The sequence below is a fragment of the Anser brachyrhynchus genome (assembly GCF_964034855.1).
Source record: "Anser brachyrhynchus genome assembly, chromosome: 11".
In the NCBI taxonomy this organism is placed as follows: domain Eukaryota; kingdom Metazoa; phylum Chordata; class Aves; order Anseriformes; family Anatidae; genus Anser; species Anser brachyrhynchus.
Window position 1 is genome coordinate 20,038,159 of NC_137706.1, and position 24,043 is coordinate 20,062,201.

Consider the following 24,043-nt stretch of genomic DNA (forward strand, 5'->3'; position numbering starts at 1 on the left):
ACATTAGAGCAGACATGAGTATTCCTGAAAAAGGAAATGAATATTCTGCATAAGTTCCTAACCCCACTGAAGTCAATTCCAAAATTCCCATTGCCTTCCAAGACTAGGATTTCACCCTTCAGTTTATTAACTAATCCCTCTTGCCCTTCTTATTAAGTAAGAGTTAAAAATGGAGTTATCATAATGGAGTTCTATGGATGAAATTTTCAGACTTTCTCCAAGGCACAAAACAGCAGCTGTTAATGATGCAATGTGCCTGAAAACCACAAGAATGGTGATGCAAGAGACGAGCTCTGAAGGCAGGTCCCGTTTGGTGACTATAGGTGTATCATGTTATCTTTCAGGTTCTGAACATACACATTCCCAGAAACTTCTGTTGGCTCACTCCAGCCCAGATATCTAAATAGTTGTCATCACACGTTAGTCCTGATCTCGCTGGGACATCCCTCTCACTGCTACCACATTTGAATAACAGTGAGGTTTTTTTATAATGCTTATAGCAGAATTCAACTTTACAAGGAGTTTTATTTCTAATTTCAGTAGAAGTGGTCTTTACGTACAGCTGGAAACTAACTGCCTTATCTAACAGGGACCAACAGGAGAGTATTTTAAGCTGAAATGCTGACTGACAGCAATGCATATCGAGAGAATTGGGGAACTGTCAAAAAGATGAGGAATTGGATGCACCCAGTGCGAAAACAATCTTTACATTCATGGGAAGAGGTTTCATAATGGGACATCCTGCACTGTGAACTGCAGCCTCCCAAACTGCCCACAGAGGTCAACTGCGGCTAGCTGTGAAGTTCCAAATAGGAGCTTTCACCAGAACAAAGCTCCTCTCAGAAACTTTTTGCCAATGGCACGTTTAACATTTCTGCAACATCCTCTTAGGAAGAGTAAAGGCTCTGTTGTGCGTTCTGCAGTTGTATACACATATTCACCAGCATCACCACCTCTGCCCTTCCCCTGTGTTTTCCTAGAAGACACTCGCAGTTCATCAGCTGCCGAGCATTCACCCACACCAGAAGTGGGTGCCGCAGTTCACCGGAGGGACAGAGCCAAACACCGAGAAACACAGCTCCTCTTCTGGTGTACAGTGCATGATCTAAAAAGACGTAAACACCTTCTCTGACCGTATACTTCAAAATGTATCCAGCAAGTAGGAGGTAGCTCAAATACTGTACACACGATGTGGCCAGGTCCTAGTACATCTTACGTGGTTCACACTGAGATTTTCCGCTAAATAAACAGAGCATTAGTTATTTTCTTAACTTACCACAAGCTACAGTATTCATGGCAAGGCAACATTTACAGGGAGTTTTAGAGAGGCTTTTAATTCTCTTATTTTCTTCAAAATGTATTCTATGATGTTTGTATTATTGAGATAGGGAAAACAGGCCTCTAGCTACATGCATTATTTTTCCACCCTTTTAACTGTAGCTACTATGTTTGCTTTTCTTCGAGCACATAACGCTTTTACCAGTGAATGAACTCCTACAGTGGAAGAAGACTCTGAAAAGACAGGCAAATGCTATGTGTCCCTGAGGCTGAGGGAACTTTGTGGCTGACCACAGCTATTAAAAGGGAGACTGAACTTCTCTGAACAGAAAGGGAATCGGAGAGTAGCCTTTGTGCTAGATCGACCTGCTACATCAGCTTGCAGACCAACCAGCTGTTTAACTGCTTGTCCCTGAGTTAATCAAAAGAATGTAAATACACATTTATCTAAGTTAGCTAGACCAAAATGGGGAGTGAATACATGGCTTAACCCAATATGGAGTATAAAACTGAACAACAGAAAAAGGACTTTGAAGAGAGAACCGGGCTTGATCTCATCTCAACCTGCATATTCCTTCCCAGCATCGAGATGGTGAAAATGTTACAGAGACCAGGAATAAAATTCATGCTGGTATTGTGATTCAAGTGTACAGTGCTATTGCTACACTCTGATAAGTGTAATTTGTACACTAAAATTTGTCACTCTCAAATCAAAATGCTATGTAACTTCATATAACTTAAAATAAGTAAATTTTATATAAGGCAATAGGCCCTGCATGTGTGGAATATTTGCAAGTACCTGGTTAGTATACATTGGACTCTGACAAGTACCCCTTTCACCTTGGCAAGATTTATTAACAAATCCTCACTATCAGGCTGGATTTCATATGCCTTTGTTTTAGAACACTGCTGGCAGATTATCTGGTTTCCCTTACGTGAGCATACTAATGTCTTCAAATTTTTTTCAAGCCTCAGTTGTGGTTATTTCTAAACCCATTACTCATCCTCGCATTGACCCCACATTCATCATTCTTATAGAAAACTGGAAAAATGATCTGTCTAGTTTGGTGACACCAGTGTCTTACTCCATTTGCACCAAAGCATGACTCTCCCATCTTTCTCTTTTCTCCCTTTACCTGCACAGCTGAAGAATCTTTTCCTATTTATTTTAATAGCACTCCGCTAGGCATAACTCAGCTTGACTTTTGGCAAATCTCACTTTATCCCTAACATATCCTGACTTCTAAGACGGTTTTGTCAGCTATTCAGTTCCTTTTTGTATTCCTTACAGATCTCTACCATCTTTTCCTTTGATAACTGATATGAACTTGGTTCTAGCATCTCTGGCTACAGTTTTCTGCCTCGTAAGCTTAAGTTGCTGATTCCTGAGAGTTTTTGTACAACCTGGACTTTGGGGCATCTATCATACTAAATTTCCTGAGTGTTCCAGGCCTAAGTAATTTTCAAATGAATTCTCTCAGTTTTGAAAGTTTGTTTTATAGATATGCATTTTTTTTTTCTTTTTACTTGCCTTGGATTTAAATGAACCAAATGGTTATTATTCAGTCTGAAGTTATTTGCTATGACTGGGTCATTTATTCTATCTTCATTATCTACAAATGCTACATCTGAAATAGTATTTCCCTGGTTCAGTAATCTGTTGGCAGGAGTATCTACTATTTCAGTAACACATGTTCTCCAAAATATATCAGTGAAATTAAAACTTGGAAATGATACAAGTCCTAGAAGTATTTCTCTCCGTAGTAACATTTGACATGGCTCTAACATATAGCCAAGTCAAGCGCTAAACCCGCAAAGCAGATTCCTAGCACTACACCACCAGAAACTTTTAGCAGTCTTTCCCACAGTGATTTTGACCTAAACAGATGTTGATGTATCTTTATTATCTTTTATTTCTCTTAAGTCGATCATAACCCTGCAGCATAATGCTACCCTGTCAGCTTAACTGGTTTTATATATAAACTACAATAGACTAGCTCTGTGTATTTTATAATCACATAATTACAGAATGTTGTACAACAGCTTATGCTGTCACAGACAATGTCTCTTTGCACACAGCATGTGATGAAACCTTTAAAAATATGAACCAAGTAAGAACTGAAGAAGTCTTGCCTTCCTAAGCGTGACTGGGACCTCCAACAACAGCTCCGTGCCGCATCACATACCCATAGCCAGAACAGACTGATCAAATCCTTGGGTGCAGCTCAACTATGCTGGGCTTTCCAGGCTGGGAAACGTGACTCTAAATTTCCCAGTACAGCTCTACCATACCTGGTGGACGTGGGATTAAAATGAGGGATTTTACCGCCCTGACAGGCGCATGCCCAGTGCTTGCCAAAGGGCAGCTCTCACCCTCTAAGCTCCCACCTGGCTGAGGGTCTTCCCTGGCACTGCCTTAGCAGAGCCAATCTGAAAGGAGGTTTAACTTTGATCGACTGAGGACAAGATCCAGAATTATGTTTTGATCACATTATATCAAATTTATATGACTGCAAAGCACACCAGTTTATAAACATGGCAGGAAAGAGGATTTGCTTTTTGTGAATGTAAGCAGAGCATTTCCAGTAAGCCTATGGGAGAGCTGCATGCACGCAAAATACAAGATCAATCTGCTGCCGAGTTTTGACACACAAGGACTTTGTGTTTATGCTTTGGCTGATGTTTAGCATGCTGCAGTGCAGCAAATAGAAAAGTGTAGTTGAGCTGTCATGTAAGATAATTGATTTTGACAAGACTACAAGTTAATTCGTCACTATTTTGCAACTTATTTGGAAATTCTTTGCAGCAATGTCCCAGAGGACAGCATGTAATCACTTGTAAGCTGAAATTAGGTCCAGAGTTAAATATCATTAAATCTCAGGTACAGCCAGAGCTCAGCATGTGACTACTAATGCGTTACCTTCCCTATTACATCAAGGACACAACTGTAGCAAAGGTTATGAAGATTATTGCTCAAGTTGCAAATTGCTTATAACTAGAGAATTAAGTTGAGACAAATTTCCAGGCAGCCTACAAATGGGTATAAGTGAACTGCCACTGCATGGATACCTTAAAATCATTCATGTCCCCACACACTCACATTTTCTTTCATTTCTCTTGCACATACTCACAAAACCAAACAAAACTAAACAACAGGAAAAAAAAAAAGGAAAAAAAAAAGAAAAAACACCATGAAACCCTTACCTGAAATAAAAGAAAGGAAATTATTCAATCTCATCTTTATATTAATATAACCAAATTAATCCACCATTCATGTTAGCCCTTCTAATGTTTTATTATAATAGGATATGAAGGATTGGTAGATATTTTAATCTTGTACTGCAAAGAACATATTGTTTGACAGTTTTATTTGAGGCTGTTAAATATTAATTGCTGAACAAAAGGGTGCATAAAAAATTACGTTGCATACAAATAATTCAACTCCCTGCAACTAGAAAGAATATTTGCATACTAACTTTCTCTCCAGCCATGGCTAACGAGCTCATTTTGGCTAGGTTTGGGTGTCTGGGTACTCAATTCTACCAGAGTGAAGGTGCCATGGCAGCTAGCATTTGACTTACATAATGAAGTGAGGTTAGTGGGCACAGCCTAACCATCACAGACAGCTTCACAATGACAATTTAAGTAGTGCCCCTTAGCAATTCTAGAAATTTCAACCTGAGACCACTGTCTGTTTAGGATTTTTGGGACGGCACTAAAGGTAATGGATCAGGTGAACCATTGCATGGTGCTGTTCTGATGCAGGCTGCTTCCTGGAGCTCCCCATCCACGTACCAACGTGTGCTGCTCTCTTGGATTGATGCAAGCCTTCACTCAGCTAAAGAAATGGTCAGAACTGCTTGAGAACTGTTGTGATTTATGAAGTAGTTGTGGCCTGAAATGGCAGTGGGGAACGAGCCCTCCACACCCCTGAGAGTTATCCCAAATCAGTTGCAGAAGCTACAGGCTCTTTTTCCCCAAGGCATGAACTTACCGTACGCACAGCAGACAAAGAGACCTGTCCATGCATATTTTGATCTCTGACACGCAATGTAAACAGCTTTACCGGGAGCTAAATCGAAACTTTTCACCAACATCCATCTTGTTTTTGAATAGTCAGTACACTACAATCAGGAGAACTAATGTCACTAATTACTTTTTAATGATCATAAGCAAACAAAAGGCACTAGGTAGGTGCCATGTGCCAGGAGACTCAGCGCAGTATACGGTCAGAGTCAGAAACCTAATCATCCCCACCTGTTCTCAAAACCTGCCAGCATATGGGATTGGTTTGGGTTCAATTGCTAAAGAAATGGAGACTCTGTTCATTCTAATTAGGCTTTTGGAGCAGGGACACCTGTACTGAAAAGCTATTGGAAAGCAGGCTCAGGTGGTGACTCGGATGCCTTTCAACAACAGTCACAGATTTTGCAGAAACAGTCCTATGCCCATTACTGGAACTAAAGTGAATACAACTTCTCTTGTGTTTCACTAAATTTTGAAAAACGTCTCATGAATCACTACGCATCTCTCCTTCTTCCCTCTTCTCCTCCCCCACCACTGAAGTTCAAATATAGAAATACATTACTCAAGTCCCCTGGAGTGTCAGCCTGGCATCCTTTGCAAACATTGAATTCATGTAAGACAAATTACATTAAATAAGTGCTTCTGATTGCCCATCACTGTTTTCCCTCACATGATATGCAGATCCACAATTATCTGAAAGGGAGACTGCACTGTGACAGTGGTGGCACACTTGGCAGTTTCTCCTTAAATAGTGACTCAGCTAGGAAAGTAACCACGCTGAATAGTTGGTATTTGTGTACATATCCTGAAAAATCAGGATGTCATTTTGAAATACATTAAATGAATCCTTCTATGATATAAAACACCGTTGCAAACTCTGGGCTATCTAAGAAGCACCAGAGCACTCTAGAGAACTTGAGGCACTAAAATCCTGCACTGCTGTGCTTGAGAACCATTTAGTGGCTCTGCTGCAACATCTTACTGTTGGTAAAACAGTAGGCAGCTCCTTGAAACCCACTTTACCCCCTGCTCAGTGGACAGTGTAATCAGGAAGGCAGCTCGCCATGCGGACCTGGGAGCTCAGGAGGCCTCTGAGCAGAGAAGCCTGTGGCCTCTGCCTTCCCGGGAGGCAGACCGGGGGCACAAGCAAGGGTCTCTCTCTTTTCTCACCCAAGAGTTAGGTGGTATAAAGGGCAATAAAGGAGGGAAGTAAAGAAAAAGGATTGATAAAAACAGAAAGGGAGAGAAAAATGGGATGTAAGGGAAAAGATAAGAGATAGAAAGACAGTACCAAGAGGATAAAAGGCAGTTGGAGCCTGGGTCTTGCACCGAGGATCACCTCTTGGCCTCAGCCTGCTGTGGTAGCAGTGTGTCCTGACCAGGGCGTTTTGGAAACCGGTGATACTAACCATGTCTGACCCTAAAACCCACTTCCCTTTCCAATGAGTTACTCAGGAAAAAACTTAGCCTGCTCTCTGGCCTGTGTTTATTTGAGAAACTAAAAAATTGTAGAAATGTGACATTGTTCTCATTGTGACTTAGTTTCTTTAATGACATACAGGGCTGCACTCAGCTACTAAAACAAAGGGACTGGTTCGTGTTTAATGTGTCCAGAGGAACCTTGTGTTGAAAGCCTGACAAAAGAGTGGATTAGACAGGAGAAACCAGAAAGCCTCATTTAACGTGCCATTCTATATTTACTGATAACTGTCAGATGTCCCTTTGTTAACAACAGGGGGCTGCATATAAAGTGTTCTGGTAAGAGACTTTGGACCTTGAGAAGTCTGGCAGCACCATCTCCCAGCTGCCACACAAGTTGCCCCTGTGCATCACATGAAACAATCCCAAATATATGGAAGATCAATTTCTGGGATTGTGTGGGTGATGTCAGCGGGAACAGACAAACAACAGACGAAGGACAGGGGGAAGCCCTTTGCTTCATGGTTTTGAAATGAAATTTCATTAACAGGTTAGGCCAAGGCTAGACTATTTTAACATCCAGTTATTGCACTGATGTTTACATTGCTAGATGAAAGTGGAACAACTAAGTCAAACAAATCGGTTTCTTTCTCTTAAAAAGAAAAAAATAGCCCCAGCATAACTTTCTCTATAGTATACGTTTGTTTTTGGAGTATAAAAGCTTTTGCGTGTTTACAGAACTCTAGTGGCCTTGTGATGCTGACCTGGCGTCCAGGTTTTTGTTCTTCAAATCTTATCAAAATAGTGAATATCTGCAATTCATTTCAGAATGTGCTCTGCATTAGGAAGTTAATGTACTGATTAATTTACCTAATTACAGTAAACCAAACAATCCTGCAACAGAGGCCAGTCTGTTCACTTACTTAAAAAGCAATTACACACAGCCACTGAACAGACAGGACCAGCTGCCAGATATGAGGACTGGGCCATGATAAAATTTTAAAGATTTCTTCTGGTCATGTTTCTGTTTTTCAAGTCTGTCTCTTCTGAAAAAAACAGAGACTAGTTTGACATTTAATTTCCATTACTGTATTGAAACCAGGAAAATGCATGGCTCTAGAGGAAGACACTGAAAGGGAGGTAAACAGAAGCTAATCAGTCACAGAGTCGCTGGCTGGTAATGAAAATGCTTTCTATGTGCAGTATACGAGGAAAGTAAAGTTCAGTCTGTGCAGAGAGCCCACACCACATCAATTAACTACTGAAATCTCACTTAGGAGCTGCACCTGAGTTCCATTTTGAGCTCTTCAGTGAGAAGTAAGTGCTACAGGGCCTTTATAACTCTCCTCACAGAGGACTGGGCATCACTGATAGCGTTCAGTGTATGAACTTCCATAAACAAAGCAATTCCTTCACAAAGGTGCCATCTTCCACATGGAGTACTTCAAACGTGTGTCCCTCCTGAATCCCCTTTTAATGGAAGTACAGGAAGAAATCCTCAATGATGAAGAAAATGGGATTTTTAACCTTACTGTAATTTTATTTTTCTTGAATGTTATGAAAGTCTCAATCTTATATACAAGATGCATGACTAATGTACCTGTGCTGATGACTGTGCTTATTTGATTAAAGATAGTATTCAGTTTCAGGAAAGAAATGTGGAAATTCAGTGTTGTGCAACACAGGAAGCATCATGGAAAATGATACTGACAGAGTCAGAACATCTCTTGATCAAGACTGGCACTCAGCTCTGACATAAAGCTTTGTAATTTCTATTTAACATTTTACACTGCTAGTCTTATTGAATGTGTTAAAGACTTGCAGAAAAGGTAGAATTTGGACTTCTACCTTCATCAAAGCATCGAGTGGCAAGTTTTAACTTCAAACTAGGAGTGAAGCCATCCTTCATTCTAATTTGAAGAACTGTCTGGTTAAACAACAACTAGAAGGAGTGTCTTCTCAAAATGCAGTCTTGTTATTGGGTTAGAAATAATTTATTTTTGTGACTTCTCAAATAAAAAGTAATGGACATTAAAAATCAGATTTTTTTCTTCTCTGCTCTTCAACTTGAAAAAACATTTGAAATTGAGAAACATTTGGGTTAGTTCAAAATTCCTACTTCCATTCAGAGCTCTGTTTAGTCCTGAACTAAATGGCGTAAATTTGGTATAAATATAAGCATACAGGGTGACATATTTCTGATAGTACTATCTGAATATTAGGCTGGCTTATGCACCAAGAGAGAATCAATGATTTTGGTATCATTGGTCAGTGACATAACAAAACAAATTTGCCATAGGAAGGAAACAGTGACATTTTGAAAACTGTAAATCTCTGTAATATGAGCCGATGGTTCCCATCTTGACTCTGCGTGATTATTTCCTCTGACTGGAAGAAAAGCAAAACCACATAATCATGTTATTGGGATTTCAAAACCACAGAAGAAATACAACTTACAAGGGTCCTGAGAAACAGAACTCAGGTTTAAAATTCAGTTTAAATGGTCTGTGTTCTGTTTCCCTCCTCTCCCCTTATCACAATACCATCTCAATCCATACAGTACTACCTATAATTTCATATCTTTCCAGTATCTCTAATTCTCTAGTTCCTCTTCTCCATGTCTCCCTTGCCACACTGGCTCAGTTTTACCAGATCCTTCCTATGCCCTCTAACCCCCAAAAGGCAAAAGACAACAGAAGAGCTTTTCCTGGTTCAGAATACCTGTGTACCCTGTGTGCTTGGCTGGCCTGGATAAGTATCTTGAATGGTAGTATGACAAATCAAGCAGAAGAAATAATTTTGAGATCAATCTACAAACTTTATCTTTATTGTGGAACATACTTGTGTCTCCCTGCTCTATCTGGGCAATACTTTTCATAAAACTTACGGGAACTTGGTAACACTGAACTCTTTACCATCCTGTCAGAATTGGTTGAATTCTTCAGTGCAGGAGAAATGACAGGCACAAATGAAGGTTACCTGAGTCTCCTTCTGTAATTGCACTAGAAGATGTTTCTGATGAGAACAGTGGTAGCTACCATCAATAAACAACCCAGAAATGTTAAATATTGGGTTTAAACTTCTGACAAAGGCTGAGTTTCAGTTGTCATTTATAGCATATGAGTCCAGAATAATTCCACTTGCATAGTTCTATACTAATCAAATTGTGATCAAAATGTGATCCAATGCTCTCCCAAGAAGCAACATGTCCTTTACAACAATGGAGCAAATGAAGCGAAAGAGAACAAAAAGGGAACAAAAAAAAAAAGCCCTATTGATCTTGCAGATACAAAACAAAGTCGGGACAAATATTAGTGTTGATGATTTCCTTTCCATTATCCGCAACGTGTTTTTCCTCACAACAAAGAAGAAGTGGTTTAATACCATCTATCACTCATATAATGGATGAAGCGTGAAAGATGCCTTCAAGCAAGTTAGCAGCTTGGCTGTGCCTCAATTTGTCATAGTCATACACAAAGAAAAAGTGCACCTCCTAACGCATTCAAACACATTGCATCCTGGAAGAACAACCCAACATCTGGACATGTATAATACAGACTGCAACACATGACTGTATGTCAAAGTAATTAATTAACGTCATTTCTTTCTGCCAGTTAGAAAACATACAGTCACTAAGACCACACACAACATTTGGTTTTATTAATTTAACGAGAACACCTATTTCTTCTTTAGCAGTTTTCATGTAGAAAATCTACTATGCCACACAAAGGAGGCGAGGCTCACCATTTATACCTGTCAAGAGAATTTCCATGGCATTTCTGGATTTCAGACTGAGAATAACCACATAATTCTTTGGATAGGCTCACTGTAATGAAGTTCAACTCTTATATGCAGAGGATTCCCATTGGCTTTTAGAACACTCTGCTGCGGAATACCTGCTGCTTACATATTCTATGTTTTCTATCATAACTAGCAATTCAATAAGCCCTCTGCTCTAATTCAGAGATCACTAAAGTTACGGGAATAAAATAATTCATAGAATCACAGAATTGTAGAATAGTTGAGGAGGAAAGGACCCCTGGAGATCACCTAGTCCAAACCCCCTACCCAAAGCAGGATAAGCGGGAGCAGCTTGCCAATGCCTGTGTCCAGCTGAATTTTGAATATCTCCAAGGACACACTCTGCAATCTCTCTGAGCAACCTGTTCCAGTATTTGATCACTCTTACAGTAAAAGGTTGTGGGTTTTTTAATGCTTAAATGGAACTCCATGTATTTCAGTGATCTCAGTAAGCTGTGAATCTAAGCACTCTGAAGAGGACTGGGACCAAGCCGCTGAGGACAAAGGATAATAAGACCGTCTTACCGATCTGACAGAACGGTGATCCCAAAGAAACCGGGAACTGGGCTGCTGCCATCAGCTGCTATGTATAGCCTAAATAGCAAGACCTTTTTCCCAAACACTGTGTAGTCACAGTAAGCTGTGACTAAAGGAATTCTTCGCCTGAGGCTGAAAACAAACTCTGTAGGCTCTGTGCTGGGACTCATAAATGAAATGTAACATAACCCCACCAAATCTAGAAGGAAGAGTTACCACCCTCTACCAGTATCCCCAAACTGGAATCGGAACCATCTTTCAGTGGCTGGAATTTGTCCTCGAAGATGCATCTAAGATTTCCAGAAATTCATGCATTTTCTTACTTGTATTCCCCAATAAACTAGTTACCTATGTAATTGTGAAGCACTAGTAGGCTAAGGTAAATGATGAAACAAAGTCATGACTTCCTAACTCCCACCCCCCCAGCAGCAAACTTTGCGATCCCTAAGGAAAAACAGGCTTTTAAGGAAACAGGCTTTTTTAAGGAAAAACACCTTCTGTGTAAAGCCTCTTGTTTTTCTGCAAACCTGCCTCCTTCTGCAGTCTGGGTTTCTAGGCCTTGATTTTTATTTAGGAAATTATCACTGCAATCTAAGTAAGTAAAGTAGGCTATCAGACTTTGCTCCTTGGCTAAAAACTCCACCACAATCAATTTTCATAATTTACTGATACAGTTACATAATTAGAACACTGCAGCTCAGTACAAAGAGTTCATAAAGGTGAAGTTTAAGCAGATATTGGAAAAGCTAAGAAACCCTTACCTCTGTTACTACCATAGATGTTCATTGTTTCATGTTTTAGCTGTTTCTGTTAAAACTTGAATTTTGGCAGCTAATTTCATTCAATTTGAATTTTCACTGCATTTGACATATGTATTTTTATGTATTCTGGACAGGGTTATATACCCTAGCTGAAAATGATGAACTGCAGAGACTTTTTTGTTGACTGACCACCTCTAGGATCAAAGAATGAGTGTTTTATCTCTCTTCTTTCTGGATGATGTCCACAAAGGTCTTCCTGATACAAAACATTCTCAGTAATAATACACACATTTCTATCTGACATTTACTGGTGTTTCTAAAGGGGCCGAAATCCATCTTGCACAATGCACACCAAAGCTAGCAAAGTGGCTGAAACTTAATTTTACAAAGTAATTGTGGATGGGAACCTGTCCCACACACTTTCCATTTTGGGCCTTTCTTCAGTCCCTATAGTTCTTTAGGGATGTCTCTGTTGCAGTTGCTCTCATTTTATCTCACTTCATGACCCAGAAACTCAACCAGCATTGTTACGATACGATTCTACACATCTTGTAGGTCATTGTTCATATTTCTAGAGCTCTTACCATTACAAAGAGAGTGACACCCAAGACTGTGACATTTGGGTCTCTTCCCATCTCTCCTGACAAATGGCATTCACCATGCTTTCCTGAACAAGATTCTGGCCTTTCGAACCCTCATATTCAATCCATGACTTTCAGATATTCTGCTGCCTTAATACAGGTATGTTTAATAAATAAAATCCTGCAGTTTTTCTGTACTGAAGCGAGTCTTTCTGAGCTGTAAAGAAACAACTGGAGGATGTGCTTGCTATAGACTGCGCATTCAGGATGTTCAAATGGTATAGGGAAGGGTTAAGACTGCAGGTGTGAAATATTTTCATGAGTGCAGCAATACAAGGGAATTTATGACTGTAGAAGTTTTCCTTAATTTGCAAATTTTCTGGTATTTCCCCTAACAATTTTGTCAGTAAAAAAATAAAAACTGACAGTTGCAAACTGCACTTTTTTTTGCTTGCACTACTCTTCTAGGCCAAGAAAAGGCAGTTTTGGCAGTTGAATGCACTATAAGTTCCAGCATCCCACTTCAATATATCTTGTTTAAACATTAAACAATGTTTATCGAAGCTATTGTGCCAATGACTACTATAGAATAGATGTTTACATCCCTTCATAAACACTTTTAACGGGTTTCCTTGCTGGTACCAGAAAGACAAATGCCACTTTAACCAGAGAGCTTCATCTCTAAATCTTTCTTCTGTCAGATTAGTACCACTTGTTTGCAAGCGTTAGATTCTTTCTCACTTTACTAATTTTTTTTCCATGATAAAAAGACATTCCTTCAACATCTCACTTCTTCCTGTTCAAGGCAATACTTGGTACCCAGAAGTTTGCCTTCCCTTTATCTTTGCATTCTTTTTGGTCTCTCAAATTTGTGGTAAGTTTCAGCATCATTGGCCTGGCTGTGGTACCTTCCTTTCCACTACCATTCTATTCTCCTCTTCCTCTACTCACTTTCTAACTTCAACAAAATCTGTAATTTCTACTTGGTAGAATGAGCCGGTGAACCGTCTGCTCACAACTCTGAAATTCTTGGTGCCTCACATGCAGCACAGTGTTCATTTTACAAAACTTCTGCATTCAGCTGTTTATTTTCTCCAGTCCAGTTATCTGCCCATTGAGAGCCTTTCCTACCTCCAGCTGCTTTTGGCTGTTGTCTTACCCGTTGCTAGTTTTTCTGTTATTCCCCCAACATTCCTTCTCTGTCATGCCTCAGTCTTTATTCTGCACTGTTTTTATTTCCACGCTTCCATGCGTATCGCCTCTCCCCTGCTCATCTCGGGTCTGGCATCTGTTCAGAACTCTCTGTTTGTAAGTGGTGGTTGTGCTACAACAACCTCCTCTGGAGTGGCAGGTATGGTGCTAGCACACCATCTGCTCATTTATTTCCTTTGGTCACAACACATTTCCTCATTTTGTATGCTTTTCCTTACAGATAACCAAGGGCCCTCTACATTCCTTGCCAAAGCTAGATTAGCAGTGAGAGCAAAACACTCACCTGCGAGCAGTGGTGTGAAGGCTCTGTTCTGCCAAAGCCTGGATTTACAGTCAGATATGCACTTGTTAAGTCGTCTGCCATTTCATTATTTCTCTCCACATCACTGAGAGAGACAAGCTGGTTCAAAAAAACATCCATTTCACTGGGGACACAAGATATCTTCTCCTGTGGCAAACTCTTTTTCAATGTTTTATAAGGACTACAGATAAGTATCAGGGTATCTGTTTGAGGGGTCTAGAAGGGTTTTTCACACGTGAAATTTAGCAGAACAGGATTTCTCAGAGAAGCTTGTTCTGAAAACATTTCACTTCAGAAGTAAGCCATCATATGATACACTAACACAAATAATAGACAAAAGAAAGAAGGAAACTCCCTGAATCTTTCCCGTTTTACAGACGGTGGTGTAGGGTCAATGTGGCCTACTTTTGGCACTGAAAAGCTCTGAGAAATGCATGCAATTGTAAGGCTTTGGTAAAAAGAAACTCTAAAGAAAATTTTGACTTAGGTTTTACCTGTAAAATGGCATATTTTTTCCAGCTTTGGCTCTTCAAAGTGTCTCTCATTCATATACAAACATTTCATTGACACCAAAATAACTGATGCTGTTTGAATGAAGTTAGTGACTGCCTCAGCTCTCCTGCCCCCGTACGCAAGAAACCTTGGATCTAACACTAGGTGATGAACGACCACTATTTCCTAGCAAATTTTACCTGCTGGGAGCTCAAGGTAAACTTCAAGTCTTCTTTCTGAATGAAACCTTTCATTTTCCTGTTTGACTTCAACCCTTAACCAAAAGGTAGTATTGTATCCAGGAAGAACAGTATCTTTTGAAAATACCCTAAGAACACAGAACAGGGACGGGGGCAGTAGGACCTTTCCCAGTCAAATCACACATCTTTGCAGTCAGCTATTCAAAACCCAGCACAAGTCAGAGCAGGCCTGAGGCTCCTCCTGTTCAGCTGCCTGAAGCAGCTCCCAGGGGATTTTCTGGTACCTTAGAGCTGGACAGCGAGCAGTGCGCTGAGCTCTGCCCTCTCCAAGCATTCTTTGAAACACCTCGCAGTGCCAAGCACAGAGAGAATTGGTTTAGAAGCTTTCCCAACTTGTTTTTCTGTTTGTTAGCAAGTAAAAACCCCGGGAATACTTTTAAATGGGTGTCCAAGTCTGAGATTTTTGCCTCCACTTTGGCAGAGGGAATTGTCCTCTTTTCTCCAGGTGATAGCTCTTTAGTGACCAGGCCATAAAATTATACCAATGGTACTTTTAAATTGATCTAAAGTCTGTTCATTTGTGTAGTGCATATTTAAAGCCACATTATCGCAAGACACCCCAGCAATGAAATTTAACATTAGCAATTCAGTTCATTAAAAAGGATATTTTAGTGTGTTCTTTCTTTTATAGCTATTACCCTGTCTAAAGTAGGAAAAACCTCAGTCAATTAATAAAACTAACAACTCATCACACATATGCTGCCTTTCTATGAAGTCTCCTTAGCTCTCACCAGTTAAACAGATGAGAAAAGATGTATGTATGTGAGCCAAATTCCGCCTTGCATAACCACAAAATGTGTGCAGGAATGCATTCAGCCCAGTCAGTACTGGCAACCATAGTTTCATTTAGTGAAAATTATCCTTGAAGTGTAAAGTTTTAGTCAACCATCAGGTCTTGTCTCAGAAAAGAGAATAGCTCCGTTATGAAGTTCACTTCCAGACACAGTAGATGTGCTCGAAGTCCCTCGGGGCTCAGCTCTGCTCTGTACCCTCAGTTACAAACACCTCACCAACATGATTGCCTTGCTCTGGTGCGTAACTTCAACCCAGAACCCTGCCTGCTCCCAAGAGTCACAGACACACCTCTGTTCTCGGAAATCTAAATGTCTTACATGCTCCCTTTTGAGGCCATCAGTCCCTGACATGCTGCCCTAGTGAGAGGCAATAAGTAAGTTTTTATACCAGAAGGTTTGCCCATAGCCTCCCTCAGCTTTGGTTTTCAGCACGAACTCAGTGCTGAGTGCAGAGCCAGCAGCCTGATGCTCCAGGGGTGCAAGGCGTATACCACTGCCTACTAATGCCGTCACACGGAATGCAGAATTTCCATCCTGATCGCATACAGCTCGTCAGAGGCTGCAGAGCGGGTAAATGCAAGCTGACATACCCAGAGAGCCATTACATCTTAAACCTGGCCTCCTGCCTCCTGTTTGCCCACTATATACTCTGAATCAATGTATATCAAAATTGCAATTACAGAAGTGTGGTTATTAATCATATACCGTATGTCATTTTCAGCATATTGTTTACCTAGATGAGGAATAGCCCATTTCTGTAAGTCTTCTGTTCCCAGGTAAGCACTCAAGGGGCAGATCAATGCAAACACGTCTGCTGACCACTGCAGCCAACCACCCAAATCCCACCAGCCCCAGCCTGGCTCCACACAGCCCATTCCTTTACAGCAATTTAGATAGCAAGCCTGTGCATATAGAAAAACTACATCAAGAGACAGAGAAAGATTACGAAGTGGTGTTGCTACCTCAGGCCAACATAGAAGACAAACCGTTAGCATGCAGCAGCCTCAGCAGCTACCACTGTAGGTACAAACGGGAAGCATGGCTTTAACAGAGCATCTGAACTCTCTGTGAATATTCACTCCACCATGTAACTCATTATGGCTCATCTCTTTAACCAAAGCAGCCAAACACAGAAAAAAACAGATGCTTTAACACAGGAGATGATTGTGGTAATATTGTAATAATTACATATAACTATGTAGAATTATTCTAATAACATTTTACATTTAAAAACATTATTATGCAGCTGGAACCCTGTTACGCTACATACCTAAATTATTTTCTTATCACATCTCTACCCTCTGGTACTCACCTACATGGTAGGTCAAAACATCAGCTCTGTCTAGAACGAAGGAGTATGTTCAGATCACTGACCTGTGGATTGTGCTCTGCTCTGCAGGAATTAACTTTGGAATGGAATTAAATTTGGGCTTCTCTCTATATTGCGAAGCTGACTTTGGTTTTAGTTCATTGACAGAAAAACCCACCATTGATAAGCCTGGATGACACTCAGTAACTCTCGGTCCCTAAACGAGGCCCTCATCAACCTGATTTTCCCCCTCATCTCTTAAGTTCCCATTCAGATAATGACTTAAGCACTTATCTAACTTCAATAACATTAGATGTTCATTACTGACTTTAAAAGGACTATTCATATGCATGAAGTACATGGCTAGATCAAGTCTTCAGAGCAACACTGTGCACTGGAAGAGAGAACTCCAGGGACTGAAACGGAGTCAGGTCAGCTCAATCAAATGTTCAAAATCATTCAAAACAGGCAATCTCAAAGGAAGGCTGGAACTGTTGGGGAAAAATGATCTGTCGCTGCGTGGGCCTCAGACACAACCAGCTGATTTAGGGAAGGAAGTCCTTTCCCACCCTGTGACAGTGAAGATGAAGATGAAGGTGAAAAGTGAAAGGACACAGGGTGCTGAATTTCTGTTCTTCACTCAGTTTATACAAGACTTAGGACAACAGGCAACTGATCTCTTCATCATCAATGAATCACATAGCAGAGGTGTACAAAGCAATTTCTTTCCAAAGTAGATCTTGAATCTACCTTTTCTTTTCTAGAATCAACTGTTGGTTTTAGCTCAGTCCAAGGAAAAGCCAAGGCAAATATGACTCTCATACCTTTCCACAAGCGTATAGTACTTCCAAAGCAGCTAACTCGTAGAAGTTTAGGCTATACCATTATATCTCTAACAGAGGGAGGAAAAACCACCACAAACACTTGAGTAGTAATATAAACAGCTTCAACAAGAGAAAAAACGTTACCACCAAACGAAAAAGGATAGATCAGTCCAGTTTAATGCAGCCAAATTATCTGTGTAAAAATATATACAGGACATGCTGCTGTGCTGCTGCCTGCGCTGAACAGCAGCTTGTGTTTACATTTCCATTCCCTGCTTACAGGCTGTCCTGCGTAGGCTGCGCCCAGGAAGATAGGCTGCTCCGGAGACTGCTGCACACATGCACCACGAGCCCAAGTGCGTGGGCCCAACATCCAGCAGAGGCAAAAATTAAGAACCAGCTGTTTACTTGATAACACCAGTTCAGCAGTGGTTGAAGGGACTGGGATTTTTAAGGAAGAATACATGCTTAGGACTGAAAAAAAGACAGAAATCAATTCTACTCTATAAATGCTCCATAAAGATCTTTGTATGAGCACTCACCAGAGTTTTTTTTACATGTGCATCTCTTTGCGTGACACAGTTGTCACTGAGTCTGCAAATCACATCAAAATTATGCTGCAGTTTGAGCTTAGCTTAAATGAAAAATGTATTAAAACGTTAAAGACCATGTGCTATGGATATGGAATTCTGTTTCAGCTGAAGCATCAGCTAAGCCTGAATCCAAATTTAGAGTCTCATAACTATAAACAGACGTGTACCTAAACTGTATCTAAACTTGGTGTTTGGAGTGACAAATGAAATTCAAGGGCTTTAGTGGAAACAGCACCAATGCACCTGGTTCTGTCACCTCATTTGGCATGTCGATACAACAGTCCTTGTGAAACAATCCCACAGCATAGACAAATTCTCAACCAAGAAACGTGGACAGCTGTCCTTCAGGGACAGGCCCTGAATTTAAGCAGTGGTTCACTAAGAGTTCAGAATATCTGAGGTCCTGTACCCCTACACCTCTTTCCAGGCTGGCTTCCCAGTCAGCCCCCCTATCCTGAAAAGCTGAGGACAAAAAATGAACTAATGATTCCAGCAGATAAGTCCTTCATATTAGGCTGAATTTTGTTTGAACCTGTATTCAAAAGACACACATCACGGTCATTCCTTTGAACTTCATTTCTTCTTCAGAAACAGTTCAAAGCATTTTGAGAACATGGAAGCCAAAATCAAACTTGAAAAATGCCACAGACCCGCTTTAAAATACTCCATTTTTCTCCTGAGATGCCTACTGTTGCTTTCATAGCTTGTCAAGCAACCCCCCTTCAGATTTAGCACAGTATCTGCACTTCTCATTCATCACAAGTCTCAGAACTGAAGCACTCCAGCTGCTCCAGGGCTATACCCTTAAATGCGATCTTGCTGCTATGTTATACTCTTCTGTTGTTATGACCTTGGCTATTTTTGACAAAGAGATAAAGATGAAATAGGTTCATGCTCTTAATGACCATTTGTACCAAACACCCTTTCCAAAGAAAGCTGTTATCCATATGTGTACGATACTGATCACCCTGTGCCACACAGCAATATGATAACCTCTCTCCCCCAGGTGACATAGCATGAAGAAGGATGGTTCGGCATTACTATGCCAACATCCATTTAATTACACTTTGGACAAATACTGCATTTTCTGCTAAAACTAATAGCAAAGCAAACGTTTTGAAAACCACTTCAGTTTTTCCTTACAGCCTCTGTGTTTGTTTACTTCAAAATTTCTCAAATACAATTTTGGAAGGTTCTTGCTTTCAATTCAGGGCTCTTGCTCTGAACTTTTCTTTTTCTACCTGTTGCAGAATAAGGTGTAGAATTACAGTTCTGTGAATCCCCTTCTAACCGGAAAGATACTTGTGATCTTCCCCACAGTGAAGAATGCTCTTTAGAGCAAAACTGGTCTTCAGTAATGTTGCCTGATGAGTTTTAGCATTCTGATAGAGAGACAACCTTATTCTCTGTGAGCCTGATAGATTCAATGAGACTCTTCCCTTAGATTTCACTAAGGTCTTTGTAGCTGTTTCTTCAAAACTGACTCAGCAACATCCTTAAACACCTGCTTAATTTAAAGTAGATGAAAAGTCCTGCTCATGTGGCAACTTAAGGATATGTTTAAGTGCTTTGCTGGATTGGGGCCTAATGGCTTGCAAATACAGATGGTTATTATCAAGACCCAGAAAAGGCCAGGTAACCACCAACAGTCAATTATATTCCTACCAGAACTTCAAGCCAGTATATCATACTGTTTGAAGTTAATTGCTTTGAAATAATTGGACAGGTGAGCAGGTAAGTTCATGCGGAGCATTTGCCATTTTCCTTTGTGTTAAAAAAAGAACAACAAAACACTGCAGATTGCATGGACATAATGGGCATGATTAAAAAAAAAGTTGAAAGGGAAGGGAAAAGGTATGTTTTTCTTTAAAGACTTTTCCTTTAATTTTTTAGTATCATTAAAACCTTGAAAAACATTTCATTCAAGAGCTTCTTTAGTTAATACCTCATTACTTCTCTTTTTATTGTTATGGTAATCAAGCCTTAATATATTGCAGCTTTATAGCATGAAATCAAGGCTAGGCCTGTGGGCATCGACAGATGCACAACAGCATGCAGTAAAACACAGGTATAGAGGCATGCAGAGCTGAATATGGCACAGGGTTTTTTTTATAATTGTTTAGCAATTCATCTGAACTGATTTTAACCTTGACAACAGATGAACTCTAACATGTAGCATGATCACTCACTGGGAAGCTGCACAAAATGGCAAGTTTTGTGATCGCTGTCTTAAAGGCTGAGTTTTATGAAAGCACGAAACAAAGTTTGAGAAAAATGTTTAAATTGTTTGTATCGCTACAGGTTGTAGCTATAGCTATTCAAAACGTTTAACTGAATATATTCTGGCCAAGGGAGAATGGCAACACTAAGAAACTGGATTTAACACCAAAAACTTTCCTCTCTGTAAGAAATGTATGTTCAGTGTCAGAGTTCATACCCTCTCCTGGCATAAGCAGTCTTTGAAACACACCAAAACAAACAAAAAACAACAAAAAACATTTGGATCTCACTTCTGCTTTTGCAGTGACATTTGAACCTTGTATTGGATCTCTGGTTATATTTGAATTTCATCCATCAAACCAAATGAAAATTATATATAACTTTTAGAAAGTTATAATAGCTGGTCTGCAGAGTATTGAAATACCTCCTCAAGAAGAGTGAGAGTGCCCAGATCTTTCCCAAGCAAACAGCAGATGACCCCCAGTGTCAAGTAGGCTCCACTTCTTAATGTTGTTTTCAGGAGAGATCTTTCAGAAAACAATTACCTCTCCCTTGAGGTTTTTGAAATTTAAAGGGAGCGTTTTGGCAAGCAATCCCTTTCCCAATAGAACAGTTCCAAATAGCCAACAATAAAAGTAATACGCCTATGACTTTATAAAATCACTTAGACTGGAGTCCATATAGCAAAGTTCATCAGCCCCACAGGGAGTTGGTATGTTGCATATAGCCAACAGCTTCGGCTTATCTGGAGCACAGCCTCACAGGAACAGCCATTCAGAAACATCTAACGAATCATACTTATTTGTCACTGCAAACGTGTCCTTCATAATAGCTACCCAATATTCATGAAGTAAAAAGAAAGTAGGCACAGGTAATACAATAGTCCAGTAAAAGCGAATACTGTTTTCCACATTATTAATGGATAACGGTAAGGTGTGACTCAAGGCATGAATCATCATTGTATCTGAAAATCCTGGTGAACCTCAGTTAGGCAAAGATCCTCAGCTTCTCTCTTGGAAACCCTTGGAATAACAGTTGTACTGTATTCAGCTGATAACTGTTCTATACCTTTTAATTCAAACAAAGTTTCCTAACAATAAAGAGGCCAGTCATCCAAACTTTTAGTATCAAGCATAAAGGTGAGTTACTCTCTCAGCTGCAGTAAAAACTAACTCAGAGGCCATTCACACTTATAAGCATTACGCTTGACAGTGGTAAGTGCTTGTCAGATCAGACCTTAGGACAAGAATGCATGTTGCCCAGCATATAACAAATGGAATGCAAGACAATGGGCACTATAGTCCAGTGCACACACTAATTATATTAATAAAATGAAAGCTTAAATTTTGAGGCTAATCCTGGGCTATCATTTATAAAAGTTAACAGGGCATATTTAATTTAGGAATTGGCTAACGCTTCTCTTTCCACCGCTGAAACCTCATAAATGAAATATACTGGATTGCTGCCCAGTGCGGAAATAAAAGTTATGAATAATGTTTCTATCTCAATCATTGTCAGTGCTTTAATATTCCTAATTACTTTAAAAAACTAAATATTCAATATAGGAAAACCCTGCTTTTTCTTTTTATCTTCACTTGCAAGATTAGTGCAGTTTAGTAAGAGTCACTGGGTACTTTTAGTTCACGAGGCCCATCTGTGCTTTGACATCTTATCCTTTCCTCTTCATGATTACAAAGAATGGAATACTTGTTACTCTCTGTGTGGATGCATGTACAAATGCGTATGTGTGTATGCCCATGTTATCACAAGGTTTTTATTATTTTCTTATTTTTGAACTTCTCCAAGTACACATGCACTGTATAAATACTCACTGGCTGTTAGGTTGAACATATCTATTGCCAAAAATAACCAAAGGATAAAATGATTATCTGAGATTCTAGACTGTTTTACAACTGAAAGTACTATTTTTCCTGAAAAAAAATGTTCTAGATTGCTGTTCAGCATGTTGTGCTGCTCAGTGTTTTCCCTTGTCTACACATGAGGTAATCCCAAAAGTTTGCCTCCAACTCCAAAGAATGGCCTTTCTTTCTGTCCTCCTTCCTACCCCAATTGCCTTTTCTGCTCTAAGTTGGGAGATACCAGCAAAGCTGCAGACAGAACATGAGTAAGCACAGCAAAGTCTGTCCCATTGATTTTAGCCTCTGTGTTCACCCTAGTCAAATTTAACTCCTACTCTCTTCTGATGTTGCCCTTTATAGATCCTTTTTCTGTTATCTTTCTGCCTGATAATAATGCCTTGTTTTTAAGATCCCAATCAATGTGGGAGAAAGGGAGGAACTAAAAGCAAAACAAAACAGTCGCTCAGTAAATTATTCACAGGATCTTTCTATATGCGGCTTTATTTACTCACCTGATGCCCAAATAGACTTCATTTAACAAGCTTATTTATCTTATGTCAATAATGGACTGGGCCTCTATTCCATAACCTTTTTGATATTTATACCGCAAAGAACACTTGCTGTTTCACTCTAGCATGAACTAATCACATCAACTTATCTTTACCAATTAAGAGACTTTGACATATACAGCTTCTCTAGCTGAAGGAACTGAAAGCTTCAAGTGTGAATTTATTTCCTAGTAAAAGGTGCAGAACTCCCACCTCTACTATTTTCCCAGCTTCTGCAGTATCGGTAATTCAGGATGCAGGTTTCAAGTCACAAGGAAGAACTGAGCTCTATGAAGAGTCAATGGTAAAACTCTCACTGGCTTCAAGAGGACAAGTATTCTGTCTAGAAAGTGTACTTTCCAAGTACTCCAAGTACTCCATACAACACTTAATGAAGAATGTGATATAGTAAAGATCAAGAAAAGATGACATAGTAAAGAAAAGAGAAAAATTTAATAATGGAGCTATAATATCTACATTGGTATTCCAGTAACAGGACAGAAAGAATTAAGAGCATCCTTCACTGCATTTAACATTTCTTTATAAGAACAAGCAAAAGAGGGAAAGTCATTATTGTAGCATAGGGTAATATCACAATTGAATAACTGCAAAATAACGAACGGACAAGTCTGATTTTCCATTTCAAGCATCCAAGTTCTAAGGACACTGCTTTGTTTCAGAACTTTTTTTAATAGCAGCATATAACTTTACTTCATTTTTGTAATCTTTACTCACCACTGGAGCAATCAGTACCTCCCCATCCTGGTTCACAATGACAAGTGTCAGGAGAAACGCATCTTCCATGCACACACTCCTCTGTGCAGAGTGCTGTTAAGAAGAAACAATACACAGCATTGTAAATATATTAAGCAGTTGGTAAACATACGCTAAACTATGCTTTACAGAGCAATATTTTGTTTAAAATATTAAACACAGAAAACAAACAAAAAATAATTACTTGCAAGATTTAATTAATACTAAGTGACCAAAATAAAATATAGGTCTCTTTACAGCGATAAACTTATTTGTCAGTTCAGCTCTTTGTAATGAAAAACTTTAACACCAGAAATTACTTTGGTTAGCAGTTTTGCTTCATAATAAAATTTTTAACAAACTGACACTTGTGATTATTATAATTACAGAATACTAGCTTCTTCTATTGCATTCAAGTTGCTGCTATTCATAGAAGAAAATGGAGCTCCAAAGATCCAAAACAAATTTGGAAAAA

At 39.6% G+C, this 24,043-nt stretch overlaps 1 protein-coding gene across 20 annotated transcripts in view; it reads right to left on the minus strand.

Moving 5' to 3' along the window:
- The window catches only part of MEGF11 (multiple EGF like domains 11), a 287,680-nt gene that overhangs the window by 153,858 nt on the left and 109,779 nt on the right, over positions 1 to 24,043 (minus strand). For all 20 annotated transcript variants that reach the window (XR_013938103.1, XR_013938104.1, XR_013938105.1 and 17 more), the window contains one exon: positions 23,551 to 23,643. Coding sequence is in view for 17 of the 20 variants with exons in the window: in XM_080551466.1 (XP_080407592.1) it covers positions 23,551 to 23,643 (93 nt within the window). In the remaining 3 variants the exon portion in view is untranslated. The remainder of the gene's footprint in view (positions 1 to 23,550; positions 23,644 to 24,043) is intronic.